The sequence below is a fragment of the Rhinolophus sinicus genome, linkage group LG02, assembly GCF_036562045.2.
Source record: "Rhinolophus sinicus isolate RSC01 linkage group LG02, ASM3656204v1, whole genome shotgun sequence".
NCBI lineage: Eukaryota > Metazoa > Chordata > Mammalia > Chiroptera > Rhinolophidae > Rhinolophus > Rhinolophus sinicus.
Window position 1 is genome coordinate 108,829,616 of NC_133752.1, and position 19,164 is coordinate 108,848,779.

Sequence of the window (19,164 nt, forward strand, 5' to 3'; positions counted from 1 at the left end):
AACAGCTGCCAGATAAACACACTGTGCTATGCTGATTCAACATAAACTTGTATAACAATGAAAATGAAAAAACTTTAGAGACTCAGCACAAGGATGAGTCTTAACGTAACCAGAGCAAAAGAAGGCAGAAAATACAATGGATAAAATCTAAAGGAATATGTAAGGTTTTATTTACATAAAGCTCAAAAACAGGCCCAAATACACCACATTGTGGGGGCAAAATTAAGTACTAAAATTATAATGAAAGGCAAGGAAGTGAATACCATAAACACTGGCACTGTGTTTGGGGCCAGAGAGGAGGAAGGGTGCTCTGAGCAGGAAAGGGACAGGGCAGGGATTAATGTGGTGTTTTCTGTTAGGTGGAGATTACTGGGTATTTGTTTTACAATGTACAGTAGTACTTCAGTTTTTGAATGTCTCCTTTGATGAACATTTTGGTTTACAAATGCTAAAAACCCGGAAGTAAATGCTTTCATTTTCAAACACGACTCAGAAGTCGAACATGTCACATGGCTTCCACTGAGTGCAAGATCCTGAAGCCTAGCTGTCAGCTGTTTTCCAACATTTCAGAACTTGAATGGCCTTCCGAAATGGATTACATTCGAAAACCAAGGTATCACTGTATTATATACACATTTTTGCATCATGGTTTTCTGTATGACTTCTGTATTTCTCAACTTAAATGCTTTAAAGAAACAAACTGATGTCATAAAAATGGTGGCGTGAGGTGAGCCTCCTGAAATCTTAACTGGAATTTACAACAAATTGAACAACTATAACTCCACAAAGGACTCCATGCACAGCAGACAGGCAAGACTAAGAGGTGCACTACTGAAATCACCTAAAGGTGGGCAAATTGGGCCAGTGGGGGAGGAGGGAAAGGAGAAGTGTGGGGACAGGGCCACGCGGGTGAAGGATGCAGACCTAGCTCGGTGCTCTGAGCTCAATGCATTCCGGAATTACTGCAGCTGTAGGAGAGGGAAGAACTCAGACTGCGAGGGCTCTGCTTATAGCCCACAGGGCTGAGGGAATAGCATATAATACTGCTGAACCCAATGCTCATGGCAGAGACCTTGGAGCAAAGACTGAGGGAAGAAGGCTGAAAATGGTGGTTTAAACCATCACTGCTAAGCAGAGAATGGAAGCCTTAGGCACTGAGACTAGCCTCCCCCTCCCTACCCTCCTAGGGCTCACCCCGCCCCCACATGCCCAGTGCTAGAAGCGGAACAGTAGCAGTGTCAGATCAAAAGAACGAAATATTTGCAGTTCTGAGACCTGTGGTCCACAGACACCAACTCACAGCCCAATTAGTTCTGGCAAAGGGGAGGGAGCTGTGGAAGCAGGACTGGCTGTGGTGGTGGACGCCGCCATTGATCTGGGCCGATTCTCACAACTCACCCCGCCCCTGTACCCACCTATATGGGCGGGTCCCTGCAGGAGTAGACAGAGCTACTGAAACACACAGGTGCTGAATCTGGTGCAGGAAGAGCTTTGGAACTTCAGAAGCTCTCCGCATCCCCACACAGAAGCGGTGCCATATGACCGAGGCGAATTGTTTACAGAGGAACAGACTGCCTTCCAGGGAATCCCCCCATTGTGTGAGAGGCCAGAATAGTGCAGAGAAAACATAACACTACAATGTGAGAGAGAATAAAAGGCTACAGTTGGAGAGAAAATAAAACTTTCTACCAACACCTACTGAAAAACAAAAGAAAGACCTCTTTCTATTAACCAGTTGCAGAACCCACTCCTGTAGATGTCTAGGAAGAGAAAAAATAAATCATTAATTGTCATGAATAACCAAGGCAATAAGAGAGCTCAGAAAGAAAATGAAAAGACTCCAGAAAATGAACTTAAAGATATGGAAATATGTGAGTTAAATGACAAAGAATTCAAGATTGCCGTTCTGAAAAACTCAACAAGATGCAAGAAAACACAGAAAGGCAGTTTAATGACTCAGAAACACAATCAAAGAACAAAATGAACATTCTACCAAAGAGATTGAAATTTTAAAAAAAGAACCAAATAGAATTTCTGGAGATTAAGAACTGAATAAAAGAAATGAAGAATGAAATAGTCAGGTTAGGTAGTAGAGTTGACCAAATGAAGGAAAAAATCAGTGACATCGAAGATAGGAATCTGGAATTGACACGGATGGAAGAAGAAAGAGACTTGAGACTTAAAAGAAATAAAACAACTCTACAAGAACTTTCTGACTCTGTCAGAAAGAGCAATGTAAGAATAATGGGCATACCAGAAGGAGAAGAGAGAGAAGGGAACAGATAGTATATTCAAACAAATAGTCAGCAAGAACTTCCCAAACTTGGGAAAGCACCGGATCCTCGAATCCAACAAGCAAATAGAACACCTAATTACCTCAACCCCAACAGGCCTTCTCTAAAGCACATTGTATTGAAGCTGTCAAAAATCAATGACAAAGAAAGAATCCTCAAGGCAGCCAGGGAAAAGAAGACGGTAACCTACAAAGGAAAGCCCATTAGATTATCATCAGATTTTCAGCAGAAACTATACAAGCCAGGAGAGTGAAACCAAATATTCAAACTATTGAAAGAGAGAAATCATGAGCCAAGAATAATATATCCAGCAAAGATATCCTTTAGATATGAAGGAGGAATAAAGACCTTTCCAGACATAAAGAAGCTGAGGGATTTTCTAACACACGACCTGCACTACAGGAAATACTGAAGGAGGTGATTTGACCAGCATCAATTGTGATAATTTGTGGCAACCAAAACATAAAAGGGCAGAGAGTAAAGGCCTGAACCGGAATATGGGAATGGAGAAAGTAAGCGTGCTGAAGAAAATGGAATACTCTAAATACCAAACTTTCTTTCACATAAACTTAAAGGTAACCACTAAAAATAATCGAGACTGAAATATATAATGTAATAAGAGAAAAAACAGAGGGAAAATCATAGAATACCACCACACAGAAATAATAGACAACAACAAAAGGCAAAGAAACAATGGAGACACAGTCTTACCAGAAAACTAAAGATAGAATGATAGGAAATCCTCACATATCAATAATCACCCAAAATGTAAATGGGCTGAATTCTCCAATAAAAAGGCACAGATAGCAGATTGGATCAAAAAACTAAACCCAACCATATGCTGCCTCCAAGAGATACATCTCAGCTACAAGGACAAGCATAGACTCAAAGTGAAAGGGTGGAAATTGACACTCCAAGCAAATGGTATCCAGAGAAAATCAGGTGTAGCCATACTGATATCAGATGAAACAGACTTCATGATAAAAAAGGTAACAAGCGAGAAAAAGGGATATTTCATAATGATAAAGGGGACTCTACAACAAGCAGACATAACAGTCATCAATATTTATGCCCCTAATCAGGGAGCACCGAAATATACCAAGCAACTACTAACAGAACTAAAGGGAGAAATTGACCAAAACACAATTACTACGGGACCTAAATATGTCATTGACAGCTATGGATACATCATCCAAACAGAAAATAAAGAAAGAAATACCAGCCCTAAATGACACATTATGAAATGGACATAACTGATATTTATAGAGCACTTCATCACAAAACATCAAACTATACATTTTGTTCTAGTGTACATGGAACATTCTCAAGGATAGACCATATATTGGGACATAAAACTTACATCAGCAAACTTAAGAAGATTGAAATCATACCAAGCATACTCTCTGATCACAAGACTTTGAAATTGGATATCAACTGCAAAAAGAAAGGACGAAAAATCACAAATGCATGGAGATTAAACAACATACTTTTAAGAACGACTGGGTCAAAGAAGAAATAAGAGGAGAGATCAAAAGATACATAGAAACAAATGAGAATCAAAATACATCCTACCAAAATTTTTTGGGATGCAGCAAAAGCAGTTTTAAGAGGGAAATTTATCTCATTACAGGCCTATCTCAAGAAACAAGAAAATTCCCAAATATAACCTCACGTTACAACTTAAAGAACTAGAAAAAGAAGAACAAATGAAACCCAAGGTCAGCAGAAGAAAGAAAAGAATAAAAATCAGAGCAGAACTAAATGAAATAGAGAACAAAAAGACAATAGAAAAATTAATGTGACTAAGAGCTGGTCCTTGAAAAGATTAATAAATTGACAAACCCTTGGATAGACTCACTAAGATAAAAAAAGAAAAGACGCTAATAAACAAAAGCAGAAACGAAAAAGGGGACGTTATCATGGACACCACAGAAATACAAGGGATCATCCAAGAATACTATGAAGGACTATATGCCACCAAATTCAATAACCTAGAAGAAATGGACAAGTTCTTAGAAACATATAGCCTTCCTAGGCTGAATCATGAAAATTGGAAAATCTAAATAGACTGATCACAAGTAAGGAAATTGAATCAGTCACCCGAAACCTTCCCAAAAGCAAAAGTCTGAAACCAGATGGCTTCATTAGTGAGTTCTACCAAACATTCAAAGAAGATCTAATACCTGTCCTACTCAAACTCTTCCAAAAATTTGAAGAAGAGACAATACTCCCTAACTCATTTTACGAAGCCAGCATTACCCTGATACCAAAACCTGGTAAGGACAACACAAAAAAAGAAAACTACAGACCAATATCTCTGACGAATACAGATGCAAAAATCCTAAACAAAATTCTAACAAATCGAATTCAACAATACATTAAAAAGATTATTCACCACGACCAACTGGGGTTTATCCCAGGGGCACAAAGATGGTTCAGCATACACAAATCCATCAACGTGATACATCGCATAAACAAAATAAAGGTCAAAAATCATGTGATTATATCAATTGATGCAGAAAAAGCATTTGACAAGATACAACATCCATTTATGATTAAAACGCATAATAAAATAGGTATAGAATGAAAATACTTTAACATAATAAATATATGTCAAATCCTCAGCTAATATCATAATTAACGGTGAAAATTGAAGCCCTTTGCTCTATGTTCAGGAACATGACAGGGCTGCCCCTATCACCTCTACTTTTCAACATAGTGTTGGAAGTCCTCGCCAGAGCAATCAGGCATGACAAAGAAATAAAAGGCATCGAAATTGGGAATGAATAAGTTAAAATTGTCACTCTTTGCAGATGACATTATGCTATATGTAGAAAACCCTAATGACTCCACCAAAAAGCTCTTAGAAACGATAAACGAACACAGTAAAGCTGTCATCTACAAAATCAATGTACAAAAGTCCATTGTATTCCTATATACTAACAATGAAATATCAGAAAAAGAAATGAAAAAACAATTCCTTTTGCAATTGCAACAGAAAGAATAAACTACCTAGGAATAAACTTAACCAAGGATGTAAAAGACTTATATGTTGAAAACTATAAGATAATTTAAAAGAAATTGAAGAAGACACAAAGAAATGGAAAGACATTCCATGCTCATGGATTGGAAGAATCAACATAGTTAAAATGGCTGTATTACCCAAAGCAATATACAGATTTAATGCAATCCTGATCAAAATCGCAATGGCAGTTTTTAAAGAAATATAACAAAAAATCATTAGATTTGTATGGAACCACAAAAGACCCTGAATAGTGAAAACAATCCTAAGTAAAAAGAACAATGCTGGAGTTATAACAATCCCTGACTTTAGCTTGTAGTACAGGGCAACAATAATCAAAACAGCATGGTATTGGCAGAAAAACCGACACATAGACCAATGGACACATAGACCAATGGAAGAAACGACACATAGACCAATGGAAAGAAATTGAGAACTCAGAAATAAAACCACATAAATATGGACAGATAATTTTTGACAAAGAAGGAAAAATATACAATGGATAAAAGCGTCTTCAATAAATGGTGCTGGCAGAATTGGAAAGGCACGTGCAAAAGAATGAAACTGGACTGCTATTTGTGACCATGTACCAAAATTAATTCAAAATGGATCAAAGACTTAAGCATAAGACCTGACACAATAAACTGCATAGAAGAAAACATAGGTACTAAACTTATGGACCTTGGGTTCAAAGAGCATTTTATGAATTTGACTCCAAAGGCGAGGGAAGTAAAAGCTAAAATAAATGAATGGGACTATATCAAACTTAAAAGCTTCTGCACAGCAAAAGAAACCATTGACAAAATGAAGAGGCAACCAACTGAATGGGAGAAGATATTTGCAAACAGTGCCTCCGATAAGGGGCTAATATCCAAAATATACAAGGAACTCATGCAACTCAACAACAAAAAGAGAAAAATGGGCAGATGACCTGAAGAGACATTTCTCCAAAGAGGACATATAAATGTCAAGTAGACATATGAAAAAATGCTCAACATCACTAATCATGAGATAAATGCAAATAAAAGCCACAATGAGATATCACCTCACCCCAGTCAGAATGGCTATCATCAACAAGACAAATAATAACAAATGTTGGAGAGGCTGTGGAGAAAAAGGAACCCTCATACACTGTTGGTGGCAATGCAGACTGGTGCAGCCGCTATGGAAGGCAGTGTGGAGGTTCCTCAAAAAATTAAAAATAGAAGTACCATATAACCCAGCAATCCCTCTTCTGGGTATCTACCCAAAAAGTCTGAAAACATTTATTCATAAAGACATATGTGCTCCAATGTTCATTGCAGCTTTGTTTACGGTGGCCAAGACATGGAAACAACCAAAATGTCCTTCGATAGATGAATGGATAAAGAAGTTGTGGTATGTGTACACAATGGAATACTATTCGTCAGTAAGAAAAGATGAAATAGGACTCTTTGTGACAACATGGATGGATCTTGAGATTACAATGTTGTGGGGACAGAGCCCCAGAGAGCAGTTTCCAGGCCCTCGGCCTCATGTGGAAAGGTGCTGGCTCAGGTAGTAGATGGCTATCAGCTGTAACCATTGAGCCGTTGGCCACTAGTATAACTGCCGTGGCTGCGCTGGGGAGTGGAGTCAAGGAGAGTCGAGTTGGTCGGTTGGCAGAAAAGCGGACAGCAGGTCGCACGTCGTGTGAATCCAGCCTCCATTGAGACTATAGTGGTGTGACTCCCCTACCTATGGCTCCGTGGGTGTTCCTTATTGTCCTCACCATATCCTGTGTTCTTGTGTGGGGAGCGGGAGCTGAGACCCCGCATGACACCCTGCACGACACATGTTAAGTGAAATAAGTCAGAAAAAGTAGAGAACCATATGATTTCACTATTATGTGTTATGTAAACCAAAAACAATAAAAGAACAAGACAAACAAATGAGAAACAGAAACTCATAGACACAGACAATAGTTTAGTGGTTGCCAGAGGGTAAGGGGGGCGGGGGGTGGGGGGTGGGAGATGAGGGAAAAGGGGATCAAATATATGGTGATGGAAGGAGAACTGACTCCGGGTGGTGAACACACAATGGGATTTATAGATGATGTAATACAGAGTTGTACACCTGAAATCTATGTTACTTTACTAACAATTGTCACCCCAATAAACTTTAATGAAAAAAAAAGAAAAAGAAACAAATTGTAGGATGCAAATCATAGAAAATTAAAGCCTCTATGTGACATGATCATAACCGTGTTAAATATATAAAACTTGCTGATAGATAAAAAGCTGAAAGGAAATTTAACCAAATATTAAGAATGGTTGTTTTGGAGTACTGCAATAAAACTCCCCTGGCTCCTTAAAAGCATTGTGGAAATAAGAAAATGGAACGTTGACTGAACCCCTGGCAAATACTCTGACAATCACAGCCTGCTTTCTCAGGAGCCACCACAAGATGGAGCCTTCATGTCTCCAAGTTGAGTTTCCTGTTCCATTGTTTCCCAAGACTTCAGAGAGAGGACAAACTTCTCGAAGCTTCTCTCCCAGTGCCTTACCCTGTGTTCAGGTATCTGCTAGTCATGCATTTGCTCTCTTGTCTTTGTACATATTCTGATGTGAAAGAATACTAGGCCTTCCCTCTCCTCCAGTAGGATTTTAAAGAGAAAGAGTAATGGGAACTAATATCTATTGAGAACCCACTTCATGCCTGGCCCTTGGCTGAGCACTTTATAGTCATCTCACTTACTGCTTGTTAAAACCCATGAAGGCTGCAGGGCCCACCCCACCTGCCCCTTCTGATATACAACACCCACCTAAGCACAGGCACAAACTCAGGGAATGTGTGTTTTCCAGTGTGTGTGTATGTGTGTGTGTATGCGCATGTGTATACCTATATACACATACACATATATATTTATAGTACTATTAAATCAGTCGTGTTAATTACATTATTTAGATACTAATAATCTTTTTTTGATTACTACTTGATTTTACTGAGTTAACACTATATGTCTTTATTTTTAAATCAATTTCTCTTGGTATTTCAGATAGTAAAAAATTAAAAGGAGCAATGAGCATCTAAGTGAGAGGAATGTCAAGAAATGGGCACTCTCATTTTAAAAAGTAATCTGAAATCTATTGAAATAAAAAATGCTCATATCTTTTGATTGTGTAACCCTGCATTTATATTCTACAGAAATAAAAACATTAATACCTAAGGACATGTGTTCAAGGATGCTGTTGCAGCATTATTTATAACAGCCCCAAACTAAAAATTATCTCAATATTAATCAATAGAATAGTTAACTAAAATACAGGATAGCCATACTATGAAGTACGAGGTCTGTCAATTAAGTTTGAGAACTTGCCACCATGCACTTACATTGGCAGCCCTGATAAACTGCTGGGTAAGGTTTCATAAATTTTGTATATCAGTGTATTACAACTGTGTTCATGTCAACACAGTGTCTTGCTGAGTGACATTCATTATTGTTGTGTGTTTTTGTGTGCTGCCTCAAGAATGTATGAGCTTGAGTTAGAGCAATGAACAAATATTAAATTTCTTGTGAAACTTGGCAAGAGTGGAAGTGAAATCAGAGATATGTCAGTCCAAGTTTATGGGGCTAACGCCATGAAGAAAACAGCAGTGTACAAATGGATTAAACGTTTTTCTGATGTGACAGAATGCGTCACTGAAGAGAGGTCAGGGTGGCCAGTAATGAGCAGAACTAACGAAAACATTGCAAAAGTTCATCGAATTGTGTGTCAAAATCGTCGGCTGACTGTGAGAAGCACAGGAGACCAAGTAAACACCTATAGAGAAACAGTTAGGAAAATCTTAACTGAAAATCTTGGTATGAGGAAGGTATGTGCAAGAATGGTCCCAAAGGAGCTCACTGATGAACAAAAGCAAAGGAGAATTGAAGTTTTCCAAGACCTTTTGTAGATGCAAGATGATGTTTTGGGTCATGTTATCACTGGTGATGAAACATGGGTGTACCAATATGACCCTGAAACAAAGCATCAAAGTGCACAATGGAAGTCAGCCAATTCTCCATGACCAAAAAAGTTCTGTCAGTCCAAATCAAGAGTCAATACAATGTTACTAAACTTTTTTAATATCAGAGGGATTATTCATTAAGGATTTGTACCAACTGGACAAACAGTTAACAAAGTTTACTATTTGGAAGTGCTGAAAAGGCTGCGTGAAAAAGTGAGACAGGGGGACGCGGCCCACATCAGCGGCGGTGGAGTTGTGGCCCACATCTCCGGCTGTGGAAACACTGCCCGCATCTGTGATGGTGGAAAACCGGCCGACATCTGCAGCTGCAGAGACGCAGGGGATCCCAGGACAGAACAGAGAACACAAAAGCCAGGAGGTGGGCTCATTCCCTGCGTCCCACAGCTGATCTCTCCCGCCAAGGGGGCAGCATATCCAGCATTTGAGGCAACAACCTCAGCTGTTACCTCCAGTTAAGCCCTAGGCCCGACAAAGGACACAAACTCCATACCTGGGCCCCTCCCCCCACTCTTCCAATCCTACCCCCACCCTTCCAGAGACTTGAACTGGCCCCTGAACTGAGGAGTGGTGTCAGATTGCAGAGGAGCCTTGGTGCTCGGGCTCTGAGAAGACTGGCAGGCGGCTCTGGCCCAGGGAGGAGGCTGGGAGGAGTGTGGTTTTTGCTGGGCTAGGAGAGAGGGGACTCCTCCACCCACAGCCACCACCTTTTCTGGCCTGCAGGAAGAGTGTGACACAGCTGGGCTGGGAAAGAGAAGACCCCTCCATCCCCAGCCCCCACCCTTTCTGGCCTGCCTAGGGCAGGGCAATTACAACTGCGGAGGCACTCCCAGGGATCAGCAGTAAGCGGCAGACGCAGCTCTGGGCTTTCAGCAGCTCAGAAATCTCCCGCCTGACACACACACGGAAGAAGTGCCTAAGACTCAGGAAAACTGGACACAGGGCTGGGGGTGCTACTCTCAGTGCACATACGTGCAGGCAAGGGCAGAAACTGCACTGGCTTTGTAAAAACTACCGTCCAGACCCCTCAGCCCCACCCATCTAAATCTGCAGTCCCAATATCACTCTGGGCACCAGGTGACCAGCTCTGCCTGCACAATACGCAGGGGACTCCTTGGTACAGCAGAGGACAACCTGGAGATTACTTGGTGGGCTTAAGCCAAGTCTGCTGCTGCTTTTTGTTTTGTCTTTATATCTTTGATATCTTTGCCTATGTTGAGTGGGGGTTGTCGGTTGTTTTTACATGTGAATGTATTTGATTTTTTTCTTTGTTGTTGTTGTTGTTGTGCTTGGTGATTTACTTTCTTCTGAAATTGTCCTACCAGGGCCCAGCTTAAGAGACACAAGGTTCAACATACCCAGAGGCCATCTCCAGACCAAACCAGAGTACTACCAGGTTTGACCTACAAGTGACACACCCAGAAGGAATTATTTACAGGCACAGGAGCCCATAGAGGCCAAACCACATTTAAGCGGTCAACCCTCAGGCAGCAGAACACCCTGCAGTGGGCAGAGCCAAGTCTCACAACTAGTCAGCCTAGAAGTTAACCCCACCTGCTCACAAGTGAAAAGCAATTAAAGATCTTCTTTAACAGGACAAGATACACAACACAAGAGTCACCTTTGGAGCACATGCAGAGGAGAAGAACGAAGTAGTGCAAGTGAAATATAAAGGACATACACTACATAAGATAACCCAGCAAGAACTAAGAACTCTAGGGGATCTACCTAATACATCGAAGCAAACACAGAGAGTCAGCCAGAATGGGGAAACAAAGAAACATTTCCCAAATAAAAGAACAGAAGAAACCTCCAGAAATGGAACCAAATGAAACAGAGGTAACCAACCTATCAGAGACAGAGTTCAGAACACTGATGATAAGAATGTTTAAGGAGCTTAGAGACGACATAAAGAATGATGTAGAAATCATAACGAACAACCAGTTAGAACTAAAGAACACAATTACCGAAATAAACAACTCACTTGAAGGAATTAACAGCAGGCTAGATGAAGCAGAGGATCGAATCAGCGACTTAGAAGACAAGTTAGCAGAGATCACCCAAACAGAACAACAGAAATAAAAAAGAATAAAAAACAATGAAGATGGTTTAAGAGACAGATGGGATGACCTCAAGCGAAACAACATGCACATCATAGGAAAACCAGAAGGTGAAGACAGGAAGCAAGGGATTGAGAACATATTTGAAGTAATAATGTCTGAAAACTTCCCTAACCTGATGAAGGATACTGACATACAAGCCCAGGAAGTGCAGAGAGTTCCAACCAGGATAAACCCAAACAGGTCCACACCAAGACACATTATAGTTAAAATGGCAAAGGTTAAAGACAAAGAGAAAATCCTAAAAGCAGCAAGAGAAAGATAGAGGATTACATACAAGGGAACTCCCATAAGACTATCAAATGACTTTTCTGCAGAAACATTGAAGACCAGGAAGGAGTGGCAGGAGATACTCAAAGTGATGGAAAACAAAGGCCTACAACCTAGATTGCTTTATCCAGCAAGGCTATCATTTAAAGTTGATGGAGAGATAAAGAGCTTCCCAAAAAAGAATAAGCTAAAGGAATTTATTACCACCAAGCCAGCATTGCAAGAAATACTAAAAGGACTTCTGTAAATAGAAGAAAGATGAAAGCAATCTAACTACAAATTTTAAAATGGCAATAACTATGTACCTATCAATAATCACTTTAAATGTAAACGGATTAAATGCTTCAATCAAGAGACATAGTGTGGCTGAGTGGATAAGAAAGCAAGACCCTTGTATATGCTGTATACAAGAGACTCACCTCGGATCAAAAGACACACACAGGCTGAAAGTGAAGGGTTGGAGTGAGATATTTCATGCAAATGGAAATGAGAAAAAAGCTGGAGTTGCAATACTTATATCTGACAAAATAGACTTTAAAATGAAGAACATATTAAAAGACAAAGATGGGCACTGTATAATAATAAAGGGATCAATCGACAAGAGGACATAACCCTAGTAAACATCTATGCACCAAACATAGGAGCATATCTAAATATATAAAACAGATATTGACTGACATAAAGACAGAGATCAACAGTAACACTATCATAGTAGGGGACTTCAACACACCTCTGACAACAAGGGACAGGTCTTCCAGACAGAAAATCAATATGGAAACAACGGCCTTAAATGATACATCGGACCACTTGGATTTAATCGATATTTTCAGAGCATTTCACCCCAATGCTGCAGAATACACGTTCTTCTCAAGCGCACATGGAACATTTTCCAAGATAGACCATGTTAGGCCACAAAACAAATCTTGATAAATTTAAGGAAATTGAAATCATACCAATTGTATTCTCTGACCACAGTGCTATGAAATTAGAAATGAGCTACAGGGAAAAAAAAAACACTGGAAGACACACAAATTCATGGAGGCTGAATAACATGTTACTAAATAATGAATGGGTCAAGCAGGAGATCAAGGAAGAAATCAAAAGATATCTTGAGACAAACAAAAGTGAAAACACGACGACCCAAAATCTATGGGATGCTGTGAAAGCAGTCCTAAGAGAGAAATTCATAGCATTGCAGGCCTACCTAAAGAAACAGGAAACATCACTAATCAACAGTTTATCTTCACACTTAAGTGATCTGGAAAAAGAACAACAAAATAAGCCTAAAGGGAGTACAAGGAAGGAGATAAAAAGATCAGAGCGGAAATAAGTGAAATAGAAACCAGGAAAACAATACAAAAGATCAATGAATCCAAGAGTTGGTTCTTAGAGAAGAGAAACAAAATTGACAAACCTTTACCCAGACTCATTAAAAAAAAAGAGAGGAGCCAAATTAATAAAATCAGAAATGAAAGAGGAGAAGTGACAACAGACACCGCAGAAATACAAAAAATTTTAAGAAATTACTATGAGCAACTATATGCCAACAAATTTGACAATCTGGAAGAAATGGACAATTTTCTAGAGGCATACAACCTTCCAAGTCTAACTCAAGAAGAAACAGAAAACCTGAATAGACTGATTACCACCAGGGAAATTGAATCAGTAATCAACAATCTCCCAACAAACAAAAGCCCTGGACCAGATGGCTTTACAGGTGAATTTTACAAAACGTTCAAAAAAGAATTATCACCTATTCTCCTCAAGCTCTTCCAAAAAATCCAGAAGGAGGGAAGACTCCCAAACACTTTTTATGAAGCCACTATCACCCTGATCCCAAAATCAGACAAAGACACCACAAAAAAAGAAAACTACAGGCCAATATCGCTAATGAACATAGATGCAAAAATCCTCAACAAAATATTAGCAAACAGAATTCAGCAATACATTAAAAAGATCATACACCATGATCAAGTGGGATTCATCCCTGGTATGCAAGGGTGGTTCAACATCCGCAAATCAATTAATGTGATACACCACATTAATAAAATGAAAAATAAAAATCACATGATCATATCAATAGATGCAGAAAAAGCATTTGATAAAATCCAGCAGCCATTTATGATAAAAACCCTTAAGAAAGTGGGAATAGAGGGATCATATCTCAACATAATAAAGGCCATATATGATAAACCCACAGCTAACATCATACTCAATGGGGAAAAGCTAAAACCATTCCCTTAAGATAAGGAACAAGGCAAGGTTGCCCACTTTCTCCACTTCTATTCAACATAGTGCTGGAAGTTCTAGCCACAGCAATCAGACAAGAAAAAGAAATAAAAGGCATCCAAATCGGTAAGGAGGAAGTAAAATTGTCATTATATGCAGATGATATGATACTATATATAGAGAACCCTAAAGACTCCACCAAGAAACTATTAGAGCTGATAGATGAATTTAGTAAAGTAGCAGGATACAAAATTAATATTCAGAAATCAGTTGCATTTGTATATACCAATAATAAAACATCAGAAGGAGAAATTAAAAAACAATCCCATTTACAATTGCTCCAAAGACTATAAAATACCTGGGAATAAATTTAACCAAAGAAGTAAAAGATCTGTACTCAGAAAATTATAAGACACTGAAGAAAGAAATGAAAGAAGATACAAATAGATGGAAACACATACCATGTTCATGGATAGGAAGAATTAATATAGTTAAAATGTCCATACTGCCTAAGGCAATATACATATTCAACGCAATTCCTATCAAACTACCAATGACATTTGTCACAGAAATAGAACATATAATCCTAAAATTTATATGGGACCATAAAAGACCCCGGATAGCCTCAGCAATCTTGAGAAATAAGAACAAAGTGGGAGGTATAACAATACCTGACATCAAATTATACTACAAGGCTACAGTAATCAAAACAGCATGGTACTGGCATAAAAACAGACACATAGATCAATGGAACAGAATAGAGAGTCCAGAAATAAATCCATGCCTATATGGCCATTTAATCTACAACAATGGAAGCAAGAATGTACGGTGGGGTAAAGACAGTCTATTCAATAAATGGTGCTGGGAAACCTGGACAGACACATGCAAAAAAAATGAAGCTGGACCACCTCCTTACACCATATACAAAAATAAATTCAAAATGGCTTAAAGACTTAAATGTAAGATCTGAAACCATAAAATTCCTAGAAGAAAATATAGGAAGAAACTTCACAGACATTACCTGGAGTAAGATTTTTACTGATCTATCCCCTTGCGCAAGGGAAGTAAGGGAAAAAATAAACATGTGGGATTACATCAAACTAAAAAGTTTTTTCACAGCAAAGGAAACCATCAATAAACCAAAAGGGATCCTACTGAATGGGAAAAGATATTTGCCAATGATATATCTGATAAGGGGTTAATATCACAAATTTATAAAAAACTCACTCAACTCAACTCCAAAAAGCAAACAACCCAATTAAAAAATGGGCAGAGGACATGAAGAGACATTTTTCTAAAAAGGACATACAGATGGCAAACAGACATATGAAGAAATGCTCAACCTCACTAACCATCAGAGAAATGCAAATAAAAACCACAATGAGATACCACCTCACCCCAGTCAAAATGGCTATCATCAATAAATCAACAAACAACAAGTGCTGGCGCAGATGTGGAGAAAAGGGAACGCTTGTGCACTGTTGGTGGGAATGCAGATTGGTGCAGCCACTATGGAAAACAGTATGGAGGTATCTCAAAAATCTGAAAATGGAACTACCTTATGATCCAGCAATCCCACTCCTAGGTATCTATCCGGAGAAATCCAAAACTCCAATTCAAAAATCTTTATGCACTCCTATGTTTATTGCAGCACTATACACAATAGCCAAGACATGGAAACAACTGAAATGCCCATCGGTAGATGACTGGATTAAGAAACTGTGGTACATTTATACAATGGAGTATTACGCAGCCATAAAGAAGAAAGAAATCTTACCATTTGCAACAACGTGGATGGACCTAGAGAACATTATGTTAAGTGAAATAAGTCAGACAGAGAAAGACAAAAAGATCTCACATGTGGAATCTAAAGAAGAGAATAAGTGAATGAACTAATCAGAAACAGTTTTGGAGACATAGAGAAAAAACTGAGGGTTGCTAGATGGACCGGGGGTGGGGTGGGGATAAGGGGGAAGGTGAGGGGATTAGAAAACAGTCGGTAACCACAAGATGGCCATGGGGTTTTGAAAATTAATTTGGGGAATGTAATCAATAATGTTGTAAAGGTTTTGTAGGGTATCCGATGGACACTTGTCCCATTTGGGAGACCACCTCAGGGATGATGTAGATGCCTGTTCTCTGCACTGTACACCTGAAGGTGAACAATAGTGAATGACAACTATAATTTTATATATATATGTATGTATATGATTACGGGAAGTGGAGTACAGCATTAGGAATAGAGACAGTGGAAGTGTAATGGCTCTGTGCGATGTCAGAGGGGTAGTGTATGGGGGAAGGGGGGTTCACATAGTGTGAGGGATATAAATGATAAACGTCTAAGTATTGCTTTGTCTTGTGCAACTGAAACTAATAAAATTTAAAAAAAAAATGTTAGACAAAAACGAACTGAACGTTTCACCAACAGTTCATGGCTCTTGCATCACGACAATGCACCAGCTCACACAGCACTATCTGTGAGGGAGTTTTTAGCCAGTATTGGAACACCCTCCCTATTCACCTGATCTGGCCCCCAATGACTTCTTTCTTTACCCGAAGATAAAGGAAATATTGAAAGGAAGACATTTTGATGACATTCAGTACATCAAGGATAATAAGATGACAGCTCTGATGGCCATTCCAGAAAAAGAGTTCCAAAATTGCTTTGAAGGGTGGACTAGGTGCTGGTATCGGTGCATAGCTTCCCAAGGGGAGTACTTTGAAGGTGACTGTAGTGACATTCAGCAATGAGGTGTGTAGCACTTTGTCTAGGATGAGTTCACAAACTTAATTGTCAGACCTCATATTATGCAACTTTTAAATAGAGAACAATGTACATAAAATGGCTGGAGGACTGTACATGCTATATTACCAAGAGAACAAAAGTCATATTTGCATACGATCCCCAAACTCCCCCTTATAATCCTATGTATGTGTAAACACAATGAAGAGAACACACATTAGACTACTGACATTGTTTCCTTTGGTGGATTGGGATTGAAGGGTTTGAAAGGGAGATTGTTACCTTTTCCCTTCTACATCTGCATGGACTTTTTTTCTTTAGTAATAATTTTTTAAATTAAGTATACTAAAGGAAAAAAGCTTGAAAGTTAATGTTTAATGCCTTACAGATGAGGAAATATGGTAAGTAAAGTGATGTATTTTCAGCTGGTAGTGATGGCATTTAAATGTTTAATTCCAGCGTGGTGGGAATACACTGCCATGAAAACTTCTCCCCAGCTCCCCTTCCTCCTAAGCAGCCTCTCTGGGGCGTGGAGTGCTCTGGAGTTGATTATAGTTGGTCATATCTGTTGGTTATAGCCCACAGGGCCGTCCCACTTGTCCCTGTGCTCAGATGGGTGTCGTATATAAGGAACAGTTGGGGTGGGCCTCTGACAGACACCTAGATATTAGGATTATAATGAAATGCCAATTCCTACTTTTAGTTGGCAAATTCCAAGAAGTGGGCCACACACTGCTGTTGATTGGGGTGGGGGCTGCTCTGGGACTAATGGGCAGATTAGCCTTCCTACTTCACCTCTCCCCTTACTTAGGAAGATTTCCCGTGTGGTTCCCTCGTGTCTTGCCTTAAGAGGTAAACAAAGGTGTTGGTGGGAGTCACAGATAACTCAACTCACTCCCAGGAAGGTCTCTGAATGAGGGTGCTGTGCTCAGACATCGGTGATGCTGATTTCTTTTCATGCCCTCCTCCTTCAGGTCATCCTGGTCCAGTGTCTGTAGAGAAAGTGGGAGGCTTGTTCGGACCTTGGAGGTCTTGGGCTTTTCAGGGGTCTCTGGGCTGCTATCCATGTTGCTGTAGCTTCCAAGAAAAATGATGGAAATGGCACTGCCCATGCCAGGGTAGCGGAAATCTGCCTGCTGAGCACCAGGCCTGGGGCTCTGGGGCTTGGGGCTCAAGGGTTTGCAAGGCACACCCTGGCTTCCATATGCCAAGCAACAGGCAGAGCGGGAAGGGAGAGTGTGGTTGATCCCAGCCTGCTGCGAACCAGGGCTGGGGAGTGATATCAGCCAGGACTTTTCAGAGAAGATACCTGGGTGTAGGCACCTACCACTTTCTTGGGGGCTTGTGATGGTTGGGTCACTTTTTCTCCTGTTATCTGGAGAGACCAAACTGCTGGGTGATGAAATTGTGGGGGACAGCGTGGGTGCCCAGTGATTTCTAAAAACACAGCTCTTGTCCTCTGACTGCTCCTCACAGTGGCTCTTAGTCCCTGGTTCAGACAGTCTGAGAGGATTCAGTATTTTCGGTTCTGGACCCGAACTCACTAAGGGCCTTTTGGGGCCTTCTGCATCCTTGCTTTTCAGAAATGCACGCCAGGAACTCTGGAGCAGCCTGCTCATCTTCTGGCCCTTGAGAGAAGCTGCAGAACTTTCATTGGTGTTCTCTTTGTCTAAAACTTTGGCCTCAAAAAAATTTGCAAAGGTCTTATGAGCTAGAGCCTTGAGTCTTTTCTCTGGAGCTTTGAATCTTTTGGCGTCGCAGCTTTCTGAGAACAGTCTTTTGCTTTTGAGGTTCCCTGGTGTTTCCACATCGCCCACTTGGATCAGCCTTATGGCTCCCTCGCCTATGCCCTGGAGGGCGACCATAGGGGAAGCTTCGCTTGTGTGCACACACGGAGGAGCTGGGTCCTGGCCGGACACTCCCTGCCAGCTAGCAGCAGTTGCCCACCTCAGCAGCTGAAAGCTGGCTTTTCCTGAAGGAGGTTACTCTGGGAAGCGTCAGGCGCTTCCCAGACTCCTGAGAAGCCAGGTGGAGCCATTGGGGCCGTCCTTGCGGAGAGAGCAGTGGAGTGTGGGCAGAGGCCAGAGCAGGGCGGCCCTCAGGGGGCCCGCCACCCTGCACACCCGGAGGTGCCCCGCGTGTGTCCTCAGGCCCAGGGCTTGGCACCGGAGCAGCATCTTCCCCGTCTGCCCCTGCCTGGTTGCTCTGGCTCTCCCCAGGCGGTTTCTCTTCGGCAGACTCCTCTGTGCTCAGCATACCCCCCACGGGCTCTGGGGAACAAGTCTCTTCTCTGCCAGAAGCAGCTTGGGAGACCAGAACTGTCCCAGGTTCTGCAGCGTAGGCCACCTGCCAAAGAGCCCCGTCATCACCTCCCAGTCTGGGGGCTGCTGGCAGCTCATACTGCTTGCCACAAGTGTGTGGTTTCCCAGCCCTGGGAGACTCGTAGGGCAGTGCTCCAGCACTGCAGGGAGAGCCTGGTCTTTCCTCCAGAAATTCATA

The 19,164-nt window shown here is 40.7% G+C and overlaps 1 protein-coding gene across 1 annotated transcript; it reads right to left on the reverse strand.

The window, feature by feature from the left end:
- Positions 1–17,540: 17,540 nt before the first annotated feature.
- On the reverse strand, positions 17,541–18,530 carry LOC141570014 (uncharacterized). Its single transcript, XM_074324850.1, has one exon. It carries the CDS (start codon positions 18,528–18,530, stop codon positions 17,541–17,543), a length of 990 nt encoding a protein of 329 aa, XP_074180951.1.
- Positions 18,531–19,164: the final 634 nt, after the last annotated feature.